Source organism: Prionailurus bengalensis, chromosome D2, assembly GCF_016509475.1.
Source record: "Prionailurus bengalensis isolate Pbe53 chromosome D2, Fcat_Pben_1.1_paternal_pri, whole genome shotgun sequence".
In the NCBI taxonomy this organism is placed as follows: domain Eukaryota; kingdom Metazoa; phylum Chordata; class Mammalia; order Carnivora; family Felidae; genus Prionailurus; species Prionailurus bengalensis.
This window is the reverse complement of record NC_057351.1, coordinates 8100880-8121303: the sequence shown is the minus strand read 5'-3', so window position 1 is coordinate 8121303 and position 20424 is coordinate 8100880. Positions and strand designations below refer to the sequence as shown.

Sequence of the window (20424 nt, the reverse complement as noted above, 5' to 3'; positions counted from 1 at the left end):
CCCTCCCTCCCTCCCTCCCTCCCTCCTTCCCTCCCTCCCCTCCTCTTCCTTTCCTTCCTTCCTTCCTTCTCTCCTTCATTCCCTCCCTTTTCTTTCTCTTTCTTCTTTCTTTCTTTCTTTCTTTCTTTCTTTCTTTCTTTCTTTCTTTCCTTCTTCAGCTCAGCTTCCTGGAGTAGTATTATGTCTCTACAGCAATAAGGTGAAAATGTCCAGCTTATTTTGTCAAGGTCACAACAGTCCAGAGATTCAAGACCTCTGTCTCTGTCCCGATCTGTCATTTGACTTGACTGGTCCAAATAGATGGCTTATAGAAGAAAATTAACATTTTAAGGGCCTCTCTCTGAATGACATAGAGAATCCTAGATAACCTCTAGCGGTCAGGTAAAATTTACCCTTCAGGATGGTAGAATATGACACATGAAACCTATGTTCACCCAATCAATATTTTAATTAGCTGATAAAAATTTAAATGTCAGTTTTAGTGTCAAATACAGGAAATCTCAAGGAATATGTACTATATCTCTGTCCTCCCTTCTCCACCCCCCTACTCATATGGTGGGTTTTCAATTCTGGAAATCCTTAAAATCCTCCATTTAAGGGTTCCCTCTTCCCCGAGGCTTTTCTGAGACTTGTCAGTGTCCACGGTTTCACAATCGGATGCCACACACTCCCTGGGAAAAGCTGGTTTCTTCCTGCTTCATCAGGTGTATGATTTCATTGTACACACGGTGAGGAGCGTCCAAACCCCAGATGAAGTCCACATGTGCCCATTCAGGAATGTTCTTATGGTAGATGAGATTGGTCACCTCGGCCAGCAGTGTCTTCACATCCTCTGGGTTTGAAAGCCAGTCCTGACCCCCCGTCCACATCGCCGTGGGGACCGTCATGTCTCTAACTTTGTACCTTACAGGAGTTGGCTAGAAAAAAGGAACGTAGGTAATGTTTGGGTTTTCAAGCTCACAATTTATATTTCAAATAAACGATAAAAATATGCCATGTGTGGGGTGCCTGGGGGGCTCAGTCGGTTGAGCGTCTGACTCTTGATTTCGACTCAGGTCATGATCTCATGGTTCCTGAGACTGAGTCCAGAGTTGGGTTCTGGGCTGATGGCTCAGGGGCCCGCTTGGGATTCTCTTTCTCCCTCTCTCTCTGCCCCTCCCGCACGCTCTCCCTCTCTCTCTCAAAATAAATAAATAAATAAATAAGCTTTTGAAAAAAAAAATATGCCATGTGTTGTGAAGAAAGGTGCTCGGGCACCTGCAGCCAAGCAGAAATTCATCAAGAATTTCTGTTCAGCCCCTGCTTGAAGGCACAGTTGGTTAACCTTGCTGGGCCTCAGTTTCTTCATCTGGGAAATGGGGATGACACCTGTAATAACTTAGGAGGTTAAGGGAGAAACCATGTAAGTTGGCTTCCACTTTAAGCATTAATTTTCCATTACTTTTCTTCCTATTAATAAATACTTAACACACACATTATCTTTGGAAGATAATGTTCCTGTCCTTTTAAAGGATGATTTCAGAAATTCCACAAGGCTAGAGGGAAATTTTATATATATATATATATATATATATATATATATTTATTATTATTATTTTCAATATATTATATATAAATTTAAATATAATATATTTTAATATAAACATATATTATATTATATATTATATATTATATATTATATATTATATATGTATAATATATGTATGTATATATATGTATGTGTATATATAATATGCACATAATGTATGTGTGTGTATATATAATATACACATAATATGTATATACATGTATGTATGTATGTACACATACACGTATATGTGTACATACATACATACATGTATATACACACGTACATATATGTGCCTACACATATGTATTTACATACATGTATGTGTACACACATGTACATACATACGGACATACATACATACATATGTGTATATATACATATATATAATATACACATAATATGTATATATATATATATACAATTCTATAGAGAAAGGCAAGAGATTGGAGCCTCACTGAGAAGTCCTTGGAATCTTCACAGAGACTTTCTGGAATAACAGAAAGCCCTTGAGGCAGACCCAAGCTCAAAACCTGGGGAAGTCAATGGCACTGGAACGCAGGTAGTCTGAACCAAGCGAGGTAACAATTAGAGCCCGGTTCCGGTCTTCTATCACCCGAAGAAAAGTATCCAGGATTCCTAACTGATACTTTTCCTTTGTCAAGACGTGCTTCCAGATCATACTGGCTGTCCGAGCCCTGAGGTTGATCAAGCACCTAGAACTCTCCACAGTGAAGTTGAGGCTCATTTCTTCTCAGGAAATCCACTGTGGAGCCAAGGTGTCAACCCAGGCAGTCCTGGTTGACTCTCTGGGGCTTTCTAAGAATTGACAGTTCTGGCCTGAGACTGTGATTTAGAATAAGAAATATATATTTGGTTTCCATCCCCATTTCTGGCACAGAGCTCCTAAAACCCTTGGAGTTTACCAGGTGATGAGAGCCAACAAAGTGTCTTTTGTGAAGTTAATGAGCTGACTTTTGGACTTCGCCCAAAGATGGGGGCTGGCCCCCCATTGGACACAAGCACGTGAGGGCTGGAACTTTCAGTCCTGCCCCCAGACCTCCAGGGAGGGGAGAGGGGCTGGAGACGAGTTCCATCGCCAGTGGCCGATAATTGAATCAATCCTGCCTATGTAAAGAACCCTCTATAAACATCCTACATGGTTGGGGACCTTCCTAGCTGGTGAACACGTGGGGATTTGGGAAAGTGGCATGCTAGGAGAGAGCTGGAGGCTCTTTGCCCCTTGCCCACAACCTTGCCCTATACAGCTTTTCCATCTGGCTATTCCTGGGTCACTGTCTTTTGCAATAAATGGGTGATCTAGTAAGTTAAACGTCTGTCTGGTTTCTGCTAGCCAATCCGGCAAATTAACAGAACCCAAGGGGAGGGTTGTTAGATCTTCACTTTATGGCTAGTCGGTCAGAAGCACAGGAACAACCTGGGCTTGAGATTGCCATCTCGCTGGAGGGCACGCTCAGCAAATCGAGCCCTTGATCTGGTGCTGTCTCCAGGTAGTGCCTGAATGAAGTTAAATTGTAGGACCCCAGCTGGTGCCCGGAGAACTGCTTGTTGGTGGTGAGGGATCTCCCCGCACTCACACACACACAGAGGAATTGAGTGATCGGAACTACCTTCTATAGCCTAACTTCGACACAAAAGGTCGGAGCATTCTATGGTGCCATTAATGCATTTTTCTCTTTTACGTGTGAGAACACTGAACTGAATTCGGCTCGAACTCCAAGGTGCTGTGATTCTACGACACCTTTTTGGCACGCGTGTCTTCTTTTCCTTTCCCTGACCATTTCCAGGGCCTATGTTGCACACGCTGCTTTCTCTAGAATGTAAAACATTTATGTTGATAAAACTATCTTGAAGCTAGACTGCTTTCTCCAAAGGCGTGTTTTAGGAAACAGTGAAGAAGGACCTAATAAAAGGTAGCTGATGGCTCTGATGGAGAATATGCTGGTCAGGGCACTCCCTGTCTGTCCCATTTCTCGGCTTTTTACATCTAGACCCTCAGAGGCTGGCCTCTATCGGGCTCCCTCTCGCTCTATGTTTGCATGGTCAGTATTTGTTTGCACTCACACAGAAGCCAACCAATAATCTTCAGTGGGGATTTCATGCTCAGAAGAGTATCCTAGTCCCTTCGGACTTTCCACAACGGTTAATTTTATCCTGTAGCATCGACTGTGCATTTTCTTAGGTAATGCAATAACCTTCCGTGTTTTTCACTTGCAAATTACAGATTCATTAAAAGCGTGACCAGCAGGACTCTTAAGGGTTATCGAGTCCACTAACTTTTAAAGACGGAGACATGGGGGTCTGTGGAATCAAAAGCAGCTCGCCCAGGACCACACAGAGGGTCATGCAAGAGAAGGGCCCATGGGCATTGAGTGCTCTTTCGTGGGCCATGAAGCAGCCTGACCCCTGCCATCTTCACTCATGGTTTTGTTTTTTATTTTTATTTTTTCATCCTAAAAAGATCCTTGTACCGACCACCACAGACGACACTCTTCCCTTCACTAAATCTACCCTGTCCTTGCTCCTTAGAAGCCCAAGAGCCTTCTTCCTGGAGGCAGCCTCATCTAGAAAGTTCTGCTACTCCATCATGAAAGCAGGAGGCCTCTTGGCTAAGCTGTGAACTTCTCTAGTTTCTTTTTTTTTTTAAAGTAGACTTCACACCCAGTGGTGCACAACGCTGGGCTTGAGTTCACTCATGGCCCTGAGACCAAGACTTGAGCTGAGATCAAGAGTCTGATGCTTCACTGACCGAGCCACCCAGGTGCCCCTGAACTTCTCTTTTCAAATGGAGTCAAGCCCGGATTGTTAGCTGCTGGTCAAATTCTCATATTTTATTCCCGCCTTGACGAAAACCAAAAACCAAACCAAACCAAACCAAACAAAACAGAAACCCTGCCACGATCACTTCCCTCTCGTTTATTGCCAAAACAGGATGCATTTGATTTTCTTACCTGATTGCCTTTCTCCAGATTTTTGGTCTCGCTCCCCCAGTCAAACGCCCGGAGTTCCCCAGAGTTCACTGCCTAAAAGGAGACAAACGGACATGGCCTTCAAACGCACCAGACGCATCTGCTACCACCGTCTGTAGTCGGGAGGGAACTGGAGAACCAAGGCTGAGGCTGCTCTTCCATTCGGGGCGAGGATGTTTTCCGGGAAGGCGTAAAGGCAAGAGTGAGGCCCTTTCGGGGAGAAAAACGTACCCGGAAAGCACTTGCCACGTTGTCCTACAACTGCAGGAAGTGCCTGCCCATAGCAGCCCGTGTGCAGTCGGCTGTCCCGCAGGACCAGCCGGCTGCGGCGGGAGAGCGCCCCCTGGCGCTCGCGGTGGGGTGGTGCTCGGAGAAGGCCACCGAGGTACAATCCAGGTCAGAATTCTTCTTTGCTTTTGATAATAAAGTCTCTCTCCCACCCCGCTACCGCCCCCGCCCTGTACACACACACACACACACACACACACACAGCAATGACCTTAGAAGAACAATCTGACTAGGCTCTAAATCCTTGGAGAAACAGGACCCATATTTATGGCTTTTAAAGGCCCTCATCATATTCTTAAAACTTTCTGCTTGCAGTAGGATCCCTCTGGGATTTTTTGTTCAACAAAGTCGTAGTTTTATTTGTTTACGTGTTCCACGAAGTGGTAGTTGCAGTAGATGAGAATCTAAGGTTAACCACGCTCTAGCTTTCTGTCTTTATCTCCGTCCTTCCTCCGACAGCCAGTCTACGTAGACTCTGCAGTACGTCTCTAACGAGCAATATTAGGTGTGGTGCTTCTCCACGTGTGAAAGGCTAATCAGCATCCACACGGTCCGAGAATCAGTTCTGAGCAATCCAAGATCCACCCGCGGCCCCCAGAGACAGTTCATGTGACTGGTGATCGGGACCCTCCCGTCTGTGACTGTCGATGAAGTCAGCAGCACAAAGGACTCCTGTGAAAACTTCTTGGGGCATTTAGGTCCTGCCTTCACATTTTTGTCACCACTTGACCGTGCTGCTGGAGGAGCCGAAAAAGAGAATGGAAACGTGATCTCCGGCCTCATCTGGGACATGTCCAGGGACAGAGAAAGGTCTCTCTTGGACCATCTGAAGTCACATTCTTCAAAAAAAATTTTTTTAGTGTTGATTTATTTTTGAGAGAGAGAGAGGGAGAGACAGCTTGAGCAGGGGAGGGGCAGAGAGAGGGAGACAGAATCTGAAGCAGGCTCGAACTCACAGCTCACGACCTGCGCTGAAGTCGGATGCTTAACCGACTGAACCACGCTGGCGTCCCTGAAGTCACGTTCTTAAGGTCCACCCAAGATTCCTTGAGCCATCTCCCTCCCATCTTCCCTCCCATCTCCTGAAAAGATTCACTGCTCTAGATTAAATCCACAGTGGAAACAACATTGACAGGATCACGTTTCCTGTTGGAATACATGTGAAATAACACTTGCGCAGTCAAAAGGACATCTTTTGACTACTTCAGACAAGACGCACAAAGACCCTCAGCCAAGGCGACATTCCTACCTGGCTCCAGTGTAGGATATTTTGCACAGACGTCCCGGCGGGCGTATGCGCCACATACACGTTTGCTCGGCTCTGTAACAAAGCACGGGTGGTTTGTGGGGCATGGGAAAACTCACGAGATGTGCACCTTGACAAGACCACATCTCCAGGGGGTCAGAGTAAGACATGGGAACATCGTTAGTTTAGCAACAATTATCTACGAAACAGACATATACACATGCACATAAATTTTAAAAATGCCACTAAGTGTATTCTCAGGCACCTGTATTTTTTCATCTGAGAACAGCTTCTCTTTAGACATCTGACTTCTTCTAAAAGCTTGACTAAGATCATTAAGCATGAGGGCTCTAGAACCGGGTCTGTATTCAAATCCCACCTCTGTCATTCAATTTGGGAGTTCTTTAATGCATTATATATTTGATTAATTAATTCTTTAGGTATTTAATGCATTAAGTCTCAGGATACTAGTCTATAAATGGACGTATTGATAATACCTGTCTCATAGGGTTGTTATAGGGAATCACTTAGTCTGGCATATAATAAATGGTAGCTATTAATCATATTATTAATAAAAAAGGGAAAAAAATCTTTAGGAGTGAAAGACGTATGCCCCCGGCTGCTGGGAGTGTGGCTCGCACACTGTTGGACTTCCTTGGAGTTGGGGGAGGGGGGGGTCCCAGTTGCAGAGAGCTGTCCTGCCCAACATCTGCCCCGGTGACATCTGTAGTAAGTGATGGGTTGAAGCGGGATTATAAAGACCAACCCCTTCACTCTGACTTGGGACAGCTTGGAAGGGTCATCTGATATTCACATCAACCGAGGTTCCCACCGAGACCCCATAGCGACTTGACGCTTTCAGTCTACTGAATCCTGCTTCCTTCCCTGCCCTGGGTGCCATCCCAAGGGTCTCACTCCAAATCATTCTGCACACTAGTCTCCAACTCAGATGGTGCTTTCTGAGGAAGCCCGCCAGCGACCCCACCAACGGTGGCTATGCCTAAGCTGAACGGAGATTCCGAGACGTCCCCTTAAACTACAAACTGGAAGGACCTACAGAGAAAGAAGAGGTGTGTGATGTCTGGCAGTTAACTCACCGCAGTAGAGCTGCTCTCACACCTGTTCCATCCATAATCTACGAAGTTAGTATCTAGCAATGCCCTTACCTCAACCTTGACTCAGCCCATGGTGAAGTATTTTCTGCGTGTTAGTATGATTTGAAGAAAACCGAATTAGTTCGTGTATGTCATTTCTCTAAGCCTGCCCTGTAGTAGCTCACTTACAGGGACTGAGACCGATCACTCCTAGTGGAAACAGGATTTATTAGGCTCCCACTTACCATGTTCATATTGTTGGCGTTAAATCCTCCCAGAAGTAACATGACGTTGCTACAAATCTGATCAATAATCATCTGACCACACAGGTAAATAACAAACTGTCTGAAGAATCTGGTCTGGTACAGAAATTCTTTTTTGCCAAACAGCCCCTGTAAAAATATGAAATGGGGTAGTAGTTATCACATTAGAGTTCAAAAGAAGTGAGTCTAATTTAAAAGCATACAGATCTTCCTCAGCTTACAATGGAGTTATGTCCCCAATAATACCCCATCATAAGCTGAAAATACTCAAAGTCAACAACGCACTTAATACACTTAACCTACTGACATCATAGCTCAGCCTAGCAGACCTTAAACATGATCAGAACACCTACATTAGCCTACGGTTGGGCAAAGTCACCTAACACAAAGTCTATTTTATTTATCTATTTATTTTAAAAGAGATTTAAAAATATTTATGTATTTATTTTGAGAGAGAGAGAGAGACAGCACAAGCAGGGAAGGGGCAGAGAGTGAGAGAGAGAGAGAGAGAGAGAGAGAGAGAATCCCAAGCAGGCTCCACACTGTCCACATGGAGCCCTATGTGTGGCTCAAACCCATGAACCGTGAGGTCAAGACCTGAGTGGAAATCAAGAGTCGTACGCTTAACTGACTGAGCCACCCAGGCGCCCCAACACCTATTTTATAATAAAGTGTAATTTATTGGGTACTGCACCGAAAGTGACAAACAGTGGCTGTGTGGGGACAGAAGGGTGGTAAGTGTATCATTCGTTGACCCTCGTGACCCTGTGGTTGCCCAGGAGCTGTGGCTGCCGAGAAAGGATCGTACCAAATGTCACTAGCCCAGGAAGAGATCAACATTCAGAATTCAAAGTATGGTTTCTAGTGAATGCTTTTGCGCCGTCATAAAGTCGAAAGATCATTGTGTCGATTTTATATTCTGTGTGTCGTGGCAAATCGGGTTGGAGACCCTTCTACACAGACAGGAAGGTCTCTGAGGACTCACATACCTTGATCATCATATCCGGCAGCAGCAAAAATTTGGTGCCAGGACTTTTGGCGTGTTTGACAGTGGCTATGGGTGCTAAAGCAAAATACATTTTGATTTTCTGAGCCAGTTCTGGCATGGTGGAAAAAGCAATAAAACCTACAAAAGAAGAGATACGTCAGTGTGGATATTGAATCTCCTAAAACCCGTAAAATACTGATTTCACTCTGGTCAAGTTATTTCAGGAACTCCGTGCGATGGTGTCTTAACCGTCCCAGGGAAATACAAGCTCCTTAAAAGGGGGAAACACCAGCCGCCAAAACACCTCTGTGTCCCCTAAGACATCTTGCAAACACTTTCCAACTAGTAGGTTCTCATTACATTACCGAATGGACCTATTGAGTCCAATAGTACGGACTCTGAGAACATATATATGTAGAGGGAAGGAACTGTGTGCTAGACACTTTTCAGGGGACTTTTGTAGCTTTTCCTTCATTTAATTCTGACTCTTGCGAGGGAGGTATTGAGGCAAATCTCTGCTTTACGGTGAAAGAGGTTGAGCGTTAGAGAAATCACCTTGTTTATTGGTAACGAGCATGTTCCGTAATATAATGGGTGTTGGGAGAGCAGGGTTTACGCTGGTCTCCTTGACTCCTACCTTTTCTGGAGCCCAAACTGTAATGTAATCTAAGTTGTCTCGTGAACTGGGTTTCAACTCTTATTTTTGTCGTAGACTAGGTCTGGGACCCTGGCTAGCCAGTCCGTGCCTCGGTTTTGCTATCTATGAAACAGTCCAAATTACCACCGTGTAGGGGAGATCTCTGTGGAGCCTTGGGGAGGAAAAGGGGCCTTTTAAAGCCAGGGCAAGGTCATTGAGTTTGAAATACTCTGTGCACTCAGGTATTTGCAGCTTGAGCGGTAGGGGGCAGGGCAGATGGAAACCAGTATCACGTGACTTCCTCCCGTCCCCAGAAGGTGAGTATTCACGAAGAGCACTTCCTTCTCAACTTTTCCCTCCCTGTGATTAGGTTTGCCAGCCACAGGCCAAGGCAGGTTCAAGAGTAACTCACTCGTAGCGTTTGCCCTCCCAGCTGTAGGTCCTATCGCAGGACGGAGCCGGAACGCCATTAAACTGTAGTCCAGCTTCACTGCGACCCTCTCTGAACTCCCTTGAATGTCAAGTTTGAGAACTCCCGCTAACCTCCCCCAGTGATACTTCTCTTTCTGCAAATCAAGTACAAGTTTTCTGTAGGAACAGCTCCACGGTTGACCACCGGAAGAGTCCTGTGCTTTTTTGGCCCCCTTTTTCTTCTCGAAATAGCCTTTGGCCTCATCAGTAGCACCTTGGTCTTAATGTCACGCTGGACAATTTGCGTGTAGAGAAGAGAAAATCTCAAGGGCCTCTGGACATTAGAGCAAGGGCAGGCACTAACACCCCAACTTTCTTTCTGAGAAGTGTGTGGGGAGACGGGAGCGTCACCGCCACCGGTTAATGTTGTTGAAAAATCCAGAGGAGAAAACGTGGAAGTCAGACTCTTCATTGGCCAGAGAGCACCAAATAAAAAGAAGCCCACTGAACGCCTGCCCCGAATTCCAGGAGGTGCGCTTACCTGCCTTTTCAGAGCCCCATACCCTGGCCGTCACCTTCGGGTTCGGCTCGGGGTGAACTCTCTCAGCCCTCCCGGGACAGCCTTCCCCTCACGGCCTGCGCCGGGCCCCTCCTGCTCTCCCCTTGTCCTGATCTAAGCCAAACACACTTTTCCTACTGGTTTCGGTCTGAGACGAGGCGGGAGGCCGCAGACTGCACTCCCGTCTCCCCGGTAGATGACCTGTATCCCGCAGGGGCCGTGCGTTACAGTCTCTCGCAAGTGCAGCGGATGCAAAAGGACAACAGCACAAAATTCCAGGCGTTGTCCTTCGAAGGAAAGGAAAAAGACCTGGATAAAATCCCCCATCACTGCTGTCCGCAGCGGGACAACAATGCTTGCTGTGTATTGAATTGCAGGTACGCTCTGGGCCAGAAACGGCTCTGAGACGAAATCCCTGCCTTCCCAGACCTTGTATACATTACCATTGAATAGTCCAAACTACCTCTAACTCTGCTAAGAAGGAGTGATTATCACCATCTTACAGATGAGGAAACCGAGACCCGAGGGGCTGGATAAGTGGCTCAAGGACATTCAGCTACGAGGCCCCAGAGCCAGATGGGATCTAATTCCACATCTGTCCGCCTCGAAAGCCCTCTCTCTTTCTACCACACCACAAGCTTCTCTCAGCTCAACCCCTGGTTTCCCACGGCCCTCGGAGTGGGAAGAGGATGGGGTCAGTTTTGAGACGCGTGTCGGATGACGGATCCCAGGCAGAGCCACGCGCACCGCATGCCCGCATTTCTGACTGTACAAACCTGCTTTCCTTCGAACCTACCCATGGTAGTGCCCTGTGAATAGCCGACATAATAGATCTTTTCCTGGCCGGTTTTCTGCAAAATAAAGTTTATGACTGCAGGAAGGTCAAACCTAGCCATCTCATCATAACTATAAGGGGGGAAAAGACAAAGTTACATGAAAAATTATAATCAGAAACGACAAAAGCAGCCCTGGGGTTTACAAACAAGCCCCCGAGGCGTCATCCCCACCGGCTTGTTACTTACTGTGCCCCTCACAACCCTCAGAATGGACTTGTTTCACACCCGGGACACATGGGGGCCTCTGGGGCCACCAGCTATTTGCACACTGCTGTTTTCTCCAGATGTGATCGCAGAGCAGTAATCATCTTCCGTGGATGTTTACTGAGCACATGACTTACCTCCCAGTGGAGGCGTCCTGTTACACAGTTAGTAGAACAGCACAGGGCCGTGCACATTCATTTGTATGGAAAGGATTGAAAATGCTGCGGGGCCCTTCTCTGATCACATGGATAAAGAGCAGGTTGAATGCCAATAGGTACTTTAAATAAAAACGTTAAAAACCTTTCGTAAGAGTGTGAGATATGTATTAGTTAAATTGATGGTCCCTAAGACTTCATGATTTCCCTCATATCTTTTTTTTTTTCTTTGAGAGAGAGCGAGAGAGTGAGAGAGCATGAGTGGGGAGAAGCATAGAGAGAAGGAAAGAATCCCAAGCAGGCTCCGTGCTGTCAGCACAGAACCCAGTGCAGGGCTCGAACTCACAAACTGTGAGATCATGACCTGAACTGAAACAAAGAGTTGGATACTTAACGGACTGAGCCACCCAGGCACCCCGAGTTTCCCTTATGTCTTTAATGTTGCCTGATCTCATCACTTTCTGGGTATCAGTCCTTGTCATTACTCAGGGGGGAGTTAGCCCCAGGATGTGCATCTACAAGGAAATGGACCTACATCTTCTCTCCTCCCAGTCTCAACCACCTGACAACAACCACCACTTTTAGCCAGACCCACCTTCTACTTGGCAAACCCGATCTTCCCCACTCCTCCCCACAAAGAACCCCTAGTGAAACTAAAACAATTGAGGGACATCACGGTAGGATATTGATGAGCCAACCAAGGTAAATTATCCAAATGCTAGAAGCCATATTCTTTATCCAGTTCTCCCAAAGACATCCATGTCCGCCTCCACTCTCAACACTGTCGTGTACCTGAAAGCCCAGAACTCATCTTGGTCAATGGAGAGGGTCTTGTGTCTCCGAGACCAGGTGTTTCCCCGGCTGTTCCCCAGCCACACGTCAAAACCAGCATCGGCCAGAATGAAGCCCAGGCTGTTGTTGGGAAGGTTGGAAATCCAGTTGCTGGCGTCTCCAAGCAGGCCGTGCTGCAGGAACACCACAGGCTTGGAACCTACACGGGAGAAAATTTCAGCCACGTGAAATGTTCTCCACCTTTCTTGTTACCCTCTAGGGTGTAAGGGCTTTCAAGGCCAAAGGACCTGTGTTCAAATTTTGATTTAGCTGCTTGCCAGATGGATTGTGTTGGTTGGTCACTCAACCTCTCTGCTTCTTGATTTCCTCATCAGAAGAGCAGGATTTTTGTTATGATTAAGTAAAATAGTGCACAAGGGGCAGATGGGGCCATGCCAAGCATAGAGAAGAGATCAATAAAGTTCAGCGTCCGTTGTGGTCTTTGTGTAGTTTTTACTATCACTAGATGTGTCTGGGCACCACAGAGGACATTGGAAGTGTCCTGGAGGCAGTATAGTATCATGATTAAGATAATTGTGTAATGACAAATATAATTATCTATCATCTACTTTTAAATGTATATATAATTTATTATTATAAAATTATATATAGATGTATGTTTCGCATATACCATATATGTAATGGTTTAATGATTATGGGCCCTTCATGTCAAAAGGATTCATTAGCCAGCTTGAAGAAGTTCCCACTTCTCAAATATGGGAACCTTTGAGACTCAAAATAAATAAGGACAGCAATAAGTCATATCCCAGTGAATACATTAAGAATGCCTAAGACTATATTGATACCCATCAATAAAAGAATAAACAAATAATTAGAGAGGGAAAGAAAAGCTCTTACTTACAGTAAAATATCAATAAATATGGAAAGATTGATGGCCTTATAAAATCATCAGGGGATGCTAAAATCAGTGGGTAAAAGTTCAGCGAGATATAGTATATTTACATTATCTGAAAGTATCTCCTCAAAAATTATTTGTTAGTTACAAAGGGGAAAATGTTGGATTCAGAGTAGAAAACCCGACAGACTCTACCTTAACAAAATTGTTAGAAAGCTAATATCGCTAAAGGGAACAGGACCAGTCATTTATGCCATTCACAAACATTAACTCAAAATGTATTAAGACTTAAACGTGAAGCCTGAAACCATAAAATGCCTAGAACTAAACATAGGGGAAAATCTCCTTGACATTAGCCTTGGCGCTGATGTTTTTGGATAAGACACCAAAATCACAAGCAACAAAACCAAAAATCAACAAGTGCGACCGAGTCAAGCTAAAAATCCGCTGCAGAGCAAAGGAAACGCCCTCATAGTGAAAAGACAACTCACAGAATGGGAGCTAATATTTGCAAACCATGTATCTGATAAGCAGTTAATATTCCCGAATAAAAAGAACTCGTACTGCTCAACAGCAAAAAAAGCCCATCTGATTGAAAAATGGGCAAACGACCTGAAAGGGCATTTTGCCAAAGGCGACATACGAATGTTCAACAAGCACATGAAAAGGTGCTCAGCATCACTCATCGTCCGGGAAATGCAAATCAAAACCACCATGAGCTATCACCTCACAACTGTTCGAAAGGCTGTTATAGAAAAGAAGGAGCAACCAGGACGTTGAGAATATTGGGGAAAAGGGAACCCTTGCACACTTGGGTGGTAACATAAATTGCTACCGCCATTAGGGAAAACAATATGGAGGTTCCTCAACAGATTAGAAATAGAACTACCAGATAAACCAGCAACTACACTTCTGGGCATATGTTCAAAGGAAATAAAACCAGTGCAATCTCAAAGAGATATCTACATTTTCATGTCCATTGCAGCATTAAAAGATTGGAAACAACCTAAGTATCTGTTGACTGAGGAATGCATAAAGATGTGGTGTCTGTGTGTGTGTGTGTGTGTAATTTAGCCATTTGTGACAAACATGGATGAAACTAGAGGACATTATGCTAAGCAAAATAAGTCAGGCAGGGAAAGACATACTGTATAATCTCACATATATGTGGCATCTGAAAAAAAAAAAGAGTTGAACTCCTAGAAACAAAGAATACAACAGTGGTTACCAGGGACTGAGGGGTGGGGGAAATGGGCTAATATTGGTTAAAGGGTACAAGTCTTCATCTATAAAATGAGCAATTCCTGGGTAGCTAATGTATAGCAGGGTGGCTATAATATTAATAGTAATATTAATATGAAGGTAATAATAGGTAATGTCAATAATATTATCAATAGGTAATAGGTAATATCAATAATATTATCAATAATAGGTAATATCAAGCTAATAATATTGCATTTGCTAACAGAATAGATCTTAAGCATTCTCACTACAAAAAAAACATAAGTAAAATAAAATGGTAACTCTTGGGGGTGATGGATGTGCTTGCTAATTAACCTGCTTGTGGCGATCAGTGCATAATGTATCAGAGCAAACCATCACACTGTGCACTTTAAATATATACAATGTTGTCAATTATGCATCCATAAAGCTGGGGAGAAAAGAAGAATATTTTTTAATAAAGCGAATATCACCAGTATCGGGACAAGCCGTTATCATGTGCTCCAAAATATGACACATTGAGGGCACACCTCTGCTTCTGTGGCATTCCCGCCAAAATGTATAACCTGCATCCCATCATGAAGAAACGCCAGACAAAACAAATTGGAGAGCGTTCTGTAATAACTGTCCAAAACGCTTTTAAAAAATGTCAAAGGCAAAGAGACAAAACCTGAGAAATTGGTTCAGTTTATAAAGGAGAACCCCCCCCCCCCAAAAAAAACCCCCACAAAACATGACAACTAACTGTGGCATACGACCCTGGATTAGATTACTGACCAGGGATAAAAGCAAATATAAAGGACTTCGGTATAACTGACATAATTGTAATATGGGATATGCAGTAGGTAATAACATCAATCATTCAATTTCCTACCTTTTGAGAAATGTGCTGTGATGAGAGAAAAGAACATTTTTAGTGAAGGCGATCAGGGTACCACCTAGCCTCCTAGGGGATTTTCTCCTCGTAGAGGCCAATAGAAGCTGCAGAAACAACACTGGCCACGAGAGGGGAGTATTCTGCATCAACTGGACCCAAAAGGCAGGTGGATGCACTGAACTCCAAACTCGCATGTGACGAGTGAACAGTCTAAGTAAACAGGATGTGAGGAAACAAATTCCATTCATGAATGGGGGCTGCAGGTGATTCGTGAGCTTAGGAACTGCCACAGTCACTCGATCGCTCAGAAGAGCTGTGCCTGGTTTACGTCCTAGGATTAGCGGGGCTTGGTGAGAAGTTCTTTCTGCAACTCCCGGCTACTTGTTTATTTGTATAAAATTCATTAAAATCCATTCACTCAGTCCACGTATGTTTATTGGCATCTAGAACGTGTGTGGCACTCTTTTAGGCACTGGCTGTGTGGCCTTCAACAGAATAAAGTCCCAGTTCCCGATGAGTTTACATTCTGGTTGGGGGAGACAGATCGTGAATAAGTAAATATCTATCCCACCAGGTGACAGGTGCTATAGGGAAAAGGAAGCATGATAAAGCGGCGAGAGCCTGCTAGGTGGCAAAGGGCTGCTATTTTGAAAAGGGTGGTTAGGGAAAGAAGATGATTGAGAGGACCTAAATGAAGGCCCGGGCAGACTGTGTAGCTATCTGATGAATTAGCGGTCCAGAGGGAGCACGGTTAAGTTCAAAGGCACCGAGGTTGGGGCATGCTGAAGATATATCAGGCAGGGTTGTGCAGCTGGCTTAAAACAAGGTGGTTTTCAAAAAGCCGCACAAGTGTAAGTTGCAATAAAACGGAACCCTAAAGCCTGTTCACACCAAAGGCAATAGCATTCACCCAGCCTTCCCTGGTTCTAGTTAAGAACGTGGGCTAGAGCGGCAGACAGATCTTGATTTGAGTGTGGGTTTTGCAACATTCTAGCAAGTGCTAGCACAGGCTTTCTGGACAAGTTACTTAACCTCTGTGAGTGGCAGTTTCTTAGAAGTATTGTGAAAGTTAAATGAGACGAATGCAAATAAAACACGTAGCCTTGTACCTGGCGTTTAGAAAGAACACAATATGAAATTATATTATCTGTACTCATCACAAATAATGTAGTTGCTGTTATACACGTAGAGCTAGAGTATTCAAAGGAACAGAGCCAAATGGAGGCAGAGGGTGGGCACACTTTCATTGGTAAGGAACGCGAATTTTTTAAAAACCAGCATGAGCTGAAAATCCCATATACAAAGAATGGGATTATATGAATTGTAGAAAGGTCTAACAAATTTTAAATGTACACGTGTTGCCTGATTTTTAAAAATTTTTGGTGAGAAGTTGGGCAATATCTCAAATACTTAAAGTGCTGTTCGGATGGGGGATAGAGTGTGCAGGGGTGGGTGTGAGATGCCATTTTGAAATTTGCATTCTTCATGAGCAGGGCCTGGTGTGGTCTGGTCAAAAGACTGTCAGTGAATATTCTAGAACGTTTATATAAAAGGAGTTTGGGGATGGGTTATATGCTAGAAGGGGTCAAGAAATGGACCTTCCTGGAAGGTTTTTTTGTTTTGTTTTTGTTTTTGTTTTTTAGGCAACCACTATGTTTCTTTGAGATAATTGGAGATATTTGGATTAATGGAGTGGTTGTGATGGAGATTATGGGGGGTAGTGAAGCTATCTTTTGACCCGAACAATGGGCTCCAGTCTGGAACAAGAACACAGACTCCCCTCTACACACCCAAATCACAAGGAAGTCATTACTGTAGGGAAGGCTGCCATATTGGAGGGGCATGGGGTGAACCATACCTGTCTTCTTAAGTTTCGTTAGGCCTTGAGGAATTCTGTTAACAGAAAGGATATACCCATCTTCTGTCACGACTTCATACTCTTCCCAGGGATAGCCTTGATGTTGGATGATTTCACTCTAAGGAAAAAGCACAGTGTCTTTTGAGTTCAGTTCTGTATGGCTATACTCTCAATAGTTCAAAAGTAGTTAGTAGATTCCTTGACCTGGAAGATGTGGACAAGACCTCCCTTCTGTTCCCTAGTTAAGCATGTTACCTTAGAAAAACTAGCCACCAACACTACCACCAGCTTTCTTTGCCTTTAATGTGGAGAACGGACCAGAGCAATGGTTCTCAAAGTGTGGGCCCTGGACCCAAAGCATCAGCATCACTTGGGAACTTGTTAGAGTTACAAGTGATCCGTTTCCCTCCACAACTATTGAATTGGGAACTGGGAGGGATTTGTGGTTTAACGAGCTCCTTCGGAAATTCTGATTCACCCTAATGTTTAAGAACCACTGGACCAGAATACTGATTCCAAAGCCTGAGTGGACATCAGAATTATCTGGGGCACTTAAATGTACAGCTATCTGGGCCCACTTCAGGTTAGGGATCAGGTAATTCTAATGCAGTCAATGCAGACATCTGTCCCAGGAGAGCTTATGAGAACCCTTAGACCATGGAATTTCCTAAGGTTCTTTTCAGATCTAAAAACCACAGACTCGGGACACCTAGGTGGCTCATCCAGTTGGGCATCTAACTCTTGGTTTCAGCTCAGGTCATGACCCCAGGGTCACGGGATTGAGACCTCGGTCGGGCTCTGCTCTGGGTGTGAGACTGCTTAAGATTCTCTCTCCCTCTCTCTCTGCCCCTCCCCTGCTCATGCTTTTTAAAATACAATACAATAAATACAATAAATACAATAAATACAATACAATAAAAACCACAGACTCAAGAACAGCAGTTCTTAACATTTTTAGGTCAAGGATCCCTCGGTGAATTCGAGGAGAACTATAAAAAGGAATACACACATGGACACACAAACACGTTTTTGTGTATACTTTCAGGAGTTCCTGATTTCTTGTTGCCTGTGTATGGACCCCTGTTTAAGGACCCCTACTCTACACAGTTATCACATGTAAAAGGTCTTTGTGAAATACGAGGCTTCAGAAATCTGCTCCGTATCTTCACTATTCCTACCCACTGTCATTACCCAGAGGAGGGAATTATTTCTATCAGCTGCTGCGTTAAAAGGACCGATAGAGGAGAAAGCCAGGACTGAAATGCCCAGCATAGTACCTGAGGAAAAGCCTAGTAGTGGAGAGAAAGTCCCTGAGGTCCCACTGCTTGACTTTTAATCCTGGTTTGAACACTGATACACAAACTAGCTGTACGATCTTGGGAAAATTAGTTAACTTGTCCTTGTTCCTCAATTTATAAACCTATAAATGAGGTATGCCCATGGTTTATACTCCATGGGGTTCTTGCAAGGAATGTGAAGAGATAATGCACATATAACACTCACTAGATTACCTGGCACATAGTAGGTGTTTAATGCACATTAGCGACTACTGTAACTAAACATCACGCCCACCCTCTCAAGTAACTACTATTCATTTTGCAGATGTGAGGTTAAGAGACCTTTTTTAAGAAAAATATTCCTGAATTCTCTGGATTGGGTCCCCCTATTTTATGTTTTCTTCTTTGATTTCACTGCTCTTGTCATTAGCAATTGAGTGTCTATTTTCCCTGCTGGACGGTATAGCTCCATGAACTAGGGTCTTTTGGTATCCTTAGATCTCTGTAACCTAGTGATTAGCACATATCAAGGGCCTAATAGGTGCTCAGTTAACACCAGCTAGAAAACCACACGCATGAAGCCAGCTGTCTACCAAAACATAGGACAGACTATACCCGTGTAAATCAGTATACGGAATCAAATCCGTTCAGACTCCGAACCGCTTATATTTCATTTCTTTGAATCGAAACCAGTAATCATATGAATTTCCTACTTTCCTTTGCCTCTCCATGCATGAACTCTCAACGGCAGAGTCGGTTCAATGGATTTTAGTATTAGGGCTCCTAAGGTCCCAAGGGCGCCCGGCGCTGGGCACACCCAGTGGGTGAGGCCAGGGAGACCGGCTCTGTCTATGGCTAGAGAGATTCCCTCTAATTACTCAGAGGAATGTGTGTGGGACCTTCGCCGGGCCAGGAGGGAGGAGGGAGCCTCTCCTCACCTGGGAGGGTTCACTGTGCAGTGGTTAGAGCGATGAGGCTTGTGTTCGGGCAGGCCTGGACTGAAGTTGAAGCTATGCTACCTGCCAGTGGTGTGGCCCAACGGATGCTCCTCATAGCCTCTTTATTCTGTTTCTTGATTTGAAATACGGGGATGATCCTACCTACTGCAGGGGGGCAGTGAGGAGGACACGGCCCCTCTGCCTTTTTCATGACAGTATCTGCGACGGGATACGCACAACTTGATGAAGGGCGCTGCTGAGCTCCACTAAGAGCTCGAAAGTGAGCTGAAAACTTCTCTGGGATGCTTAAAAAGTCGTCACGCTGTTCATGAGTTCTACCCCTTTCTAGATTTCCTCCGGGACCTCTTATTGCCAGCCAACCGAGTGACCGATCCAAAAGCGGGTAAGGAGAATACACCAGAACGGGCACAGGATGTGACGAGGAGCAGGTGTCCTGACAGTAAGGAGTGAGAAGCGAGACCCTTCTGATCCACACGAGATGCCACAGTGGTTTCTCTGCTCCTAGAATGAGCCTAAGAATCCAGGAAAGAGTTAAGTTGTGCTCGAAGCAAAAGGATTAAGCCACTCGCCCAAATTCACTGAATTTGTTCAAGGAGAATGCAGGCTTACTCACTCACTGGCTTTCTTCCCAGTACCGTGTACTGGTCCATGAGTACGCTCTGCCAGCAAAAGTCACGACCACACATAAATATAATATATAATGCAGATAATACGCAGTGCGAAAGTTAACGTGGGAGCCACGTCATTTCCCCCCAAGCGTGGAAAATCCCAACTTACAATATTCATGAATGCTTCTGGGTCCGCTGCTTTAGTCGGCATACCTCCCGAATTCACATTTCTTTGGAACAAATATGCCACCACAATCAGAAGCCACATCTCGGTCCTGTGTGAGACAATCCACACTCTTGACAAGAGTTTTGACATGATCCAACATCTGCATGTGTGTGTTTTCCCGGCGATGGAACAACCGGTTCTAATGTCAGAAGGATCTGGAGGTTTAAACACTGTTTGCTGAGTGTCCCGTCTAGGACGCTTCCCCCCAATTCTGAGACAGATTCAACAAGCTTGGTTGACAGGAAGGAAAGAACACCAAGTGGACTGGCAACGTGGCCGAGGATGTCCCAATGCCACCAGGCCCCTCCTACCGCTCACACGGCTCAAACTCACCAATCCTCACCTTCTAGGTGTGGGGAACTTTCTTTGATGCAACCTGGAATTATGTGCACGTGATACGGCCCATAAAACCCCTGTTCTTCATCATCAGGAAATAAGAACCATAGGGAAGATCATTTTTCTTTTATTCCTAG

General features: G+C 44.7%; 1 protein-coding gene across 2 annotated transcripts; it reads right to left on the bottom strand.

Moving 5' to 3' along the window:
- Positions 1-429: 429 nt before the first annotated feature.
- LIPM (lipase family member M) lies at positions 430-20241 on the bottom strand. Of its 2 annotated transcripts, XM_043598019.1 has the most exons (9): positions 19895-20241; positions 16882-16999; positions 12031-12229; positions 10840-10949; positions 8438-8574; positions 7431-7577; positions 6095-6166; positions 4540-4611; positions 430-917 (listed from the first exon to the last, which is right to left on the bottom strand). In XM_043598019.1, exons 1-9 carry the CDS (start codon positions 20039-20041, stop codon positions 648-650), a joined length of 1272 nt encoding a protein of 423 aa, XP_043453954.1. In that variant the 5' UTR covers positions 20042-20241; the 3' UTR covers positions 430-647. The 2 variants fall into 2 exon arrangements, with proteins under 2 accessions (XP_043453954.1, XP_043453953.1); XM_043598018.1 differs by lacking the exon at positions 4540-4611 and having other exon boundaries at positions 19895-20236.
- Positions 20242-20424: the final 183 nt, after the last annotated feature.

What these genes read in the sequence shown, in the direction of transcription:
- LIPM (XM_043598019.1), bottom strand. Translation starts at nt 20,041, where the DNA reads ATGTCAAAACTCTTGTCAAGAGTGTGGATTGTCTCACACAGGACCGAG. An exon ending in GATGAGTTCTGGGCTTTCAG is followed by an intron (nt 10,950 to 12,030) that starts GTACACGACAGT and finishes CCCCCCTTATAG; the next exon opens with TTATGATGAGATGGCTAGGT. An exon ending in ATCTGGAGAAAGGCAATCAG is followed by an intron (nt 918 to 4,539) that starts GTAAGAAAATCA and finishes CCTTTTTTCTAG; the next exon opens with CCAACTCCTGTAAGGTACAA.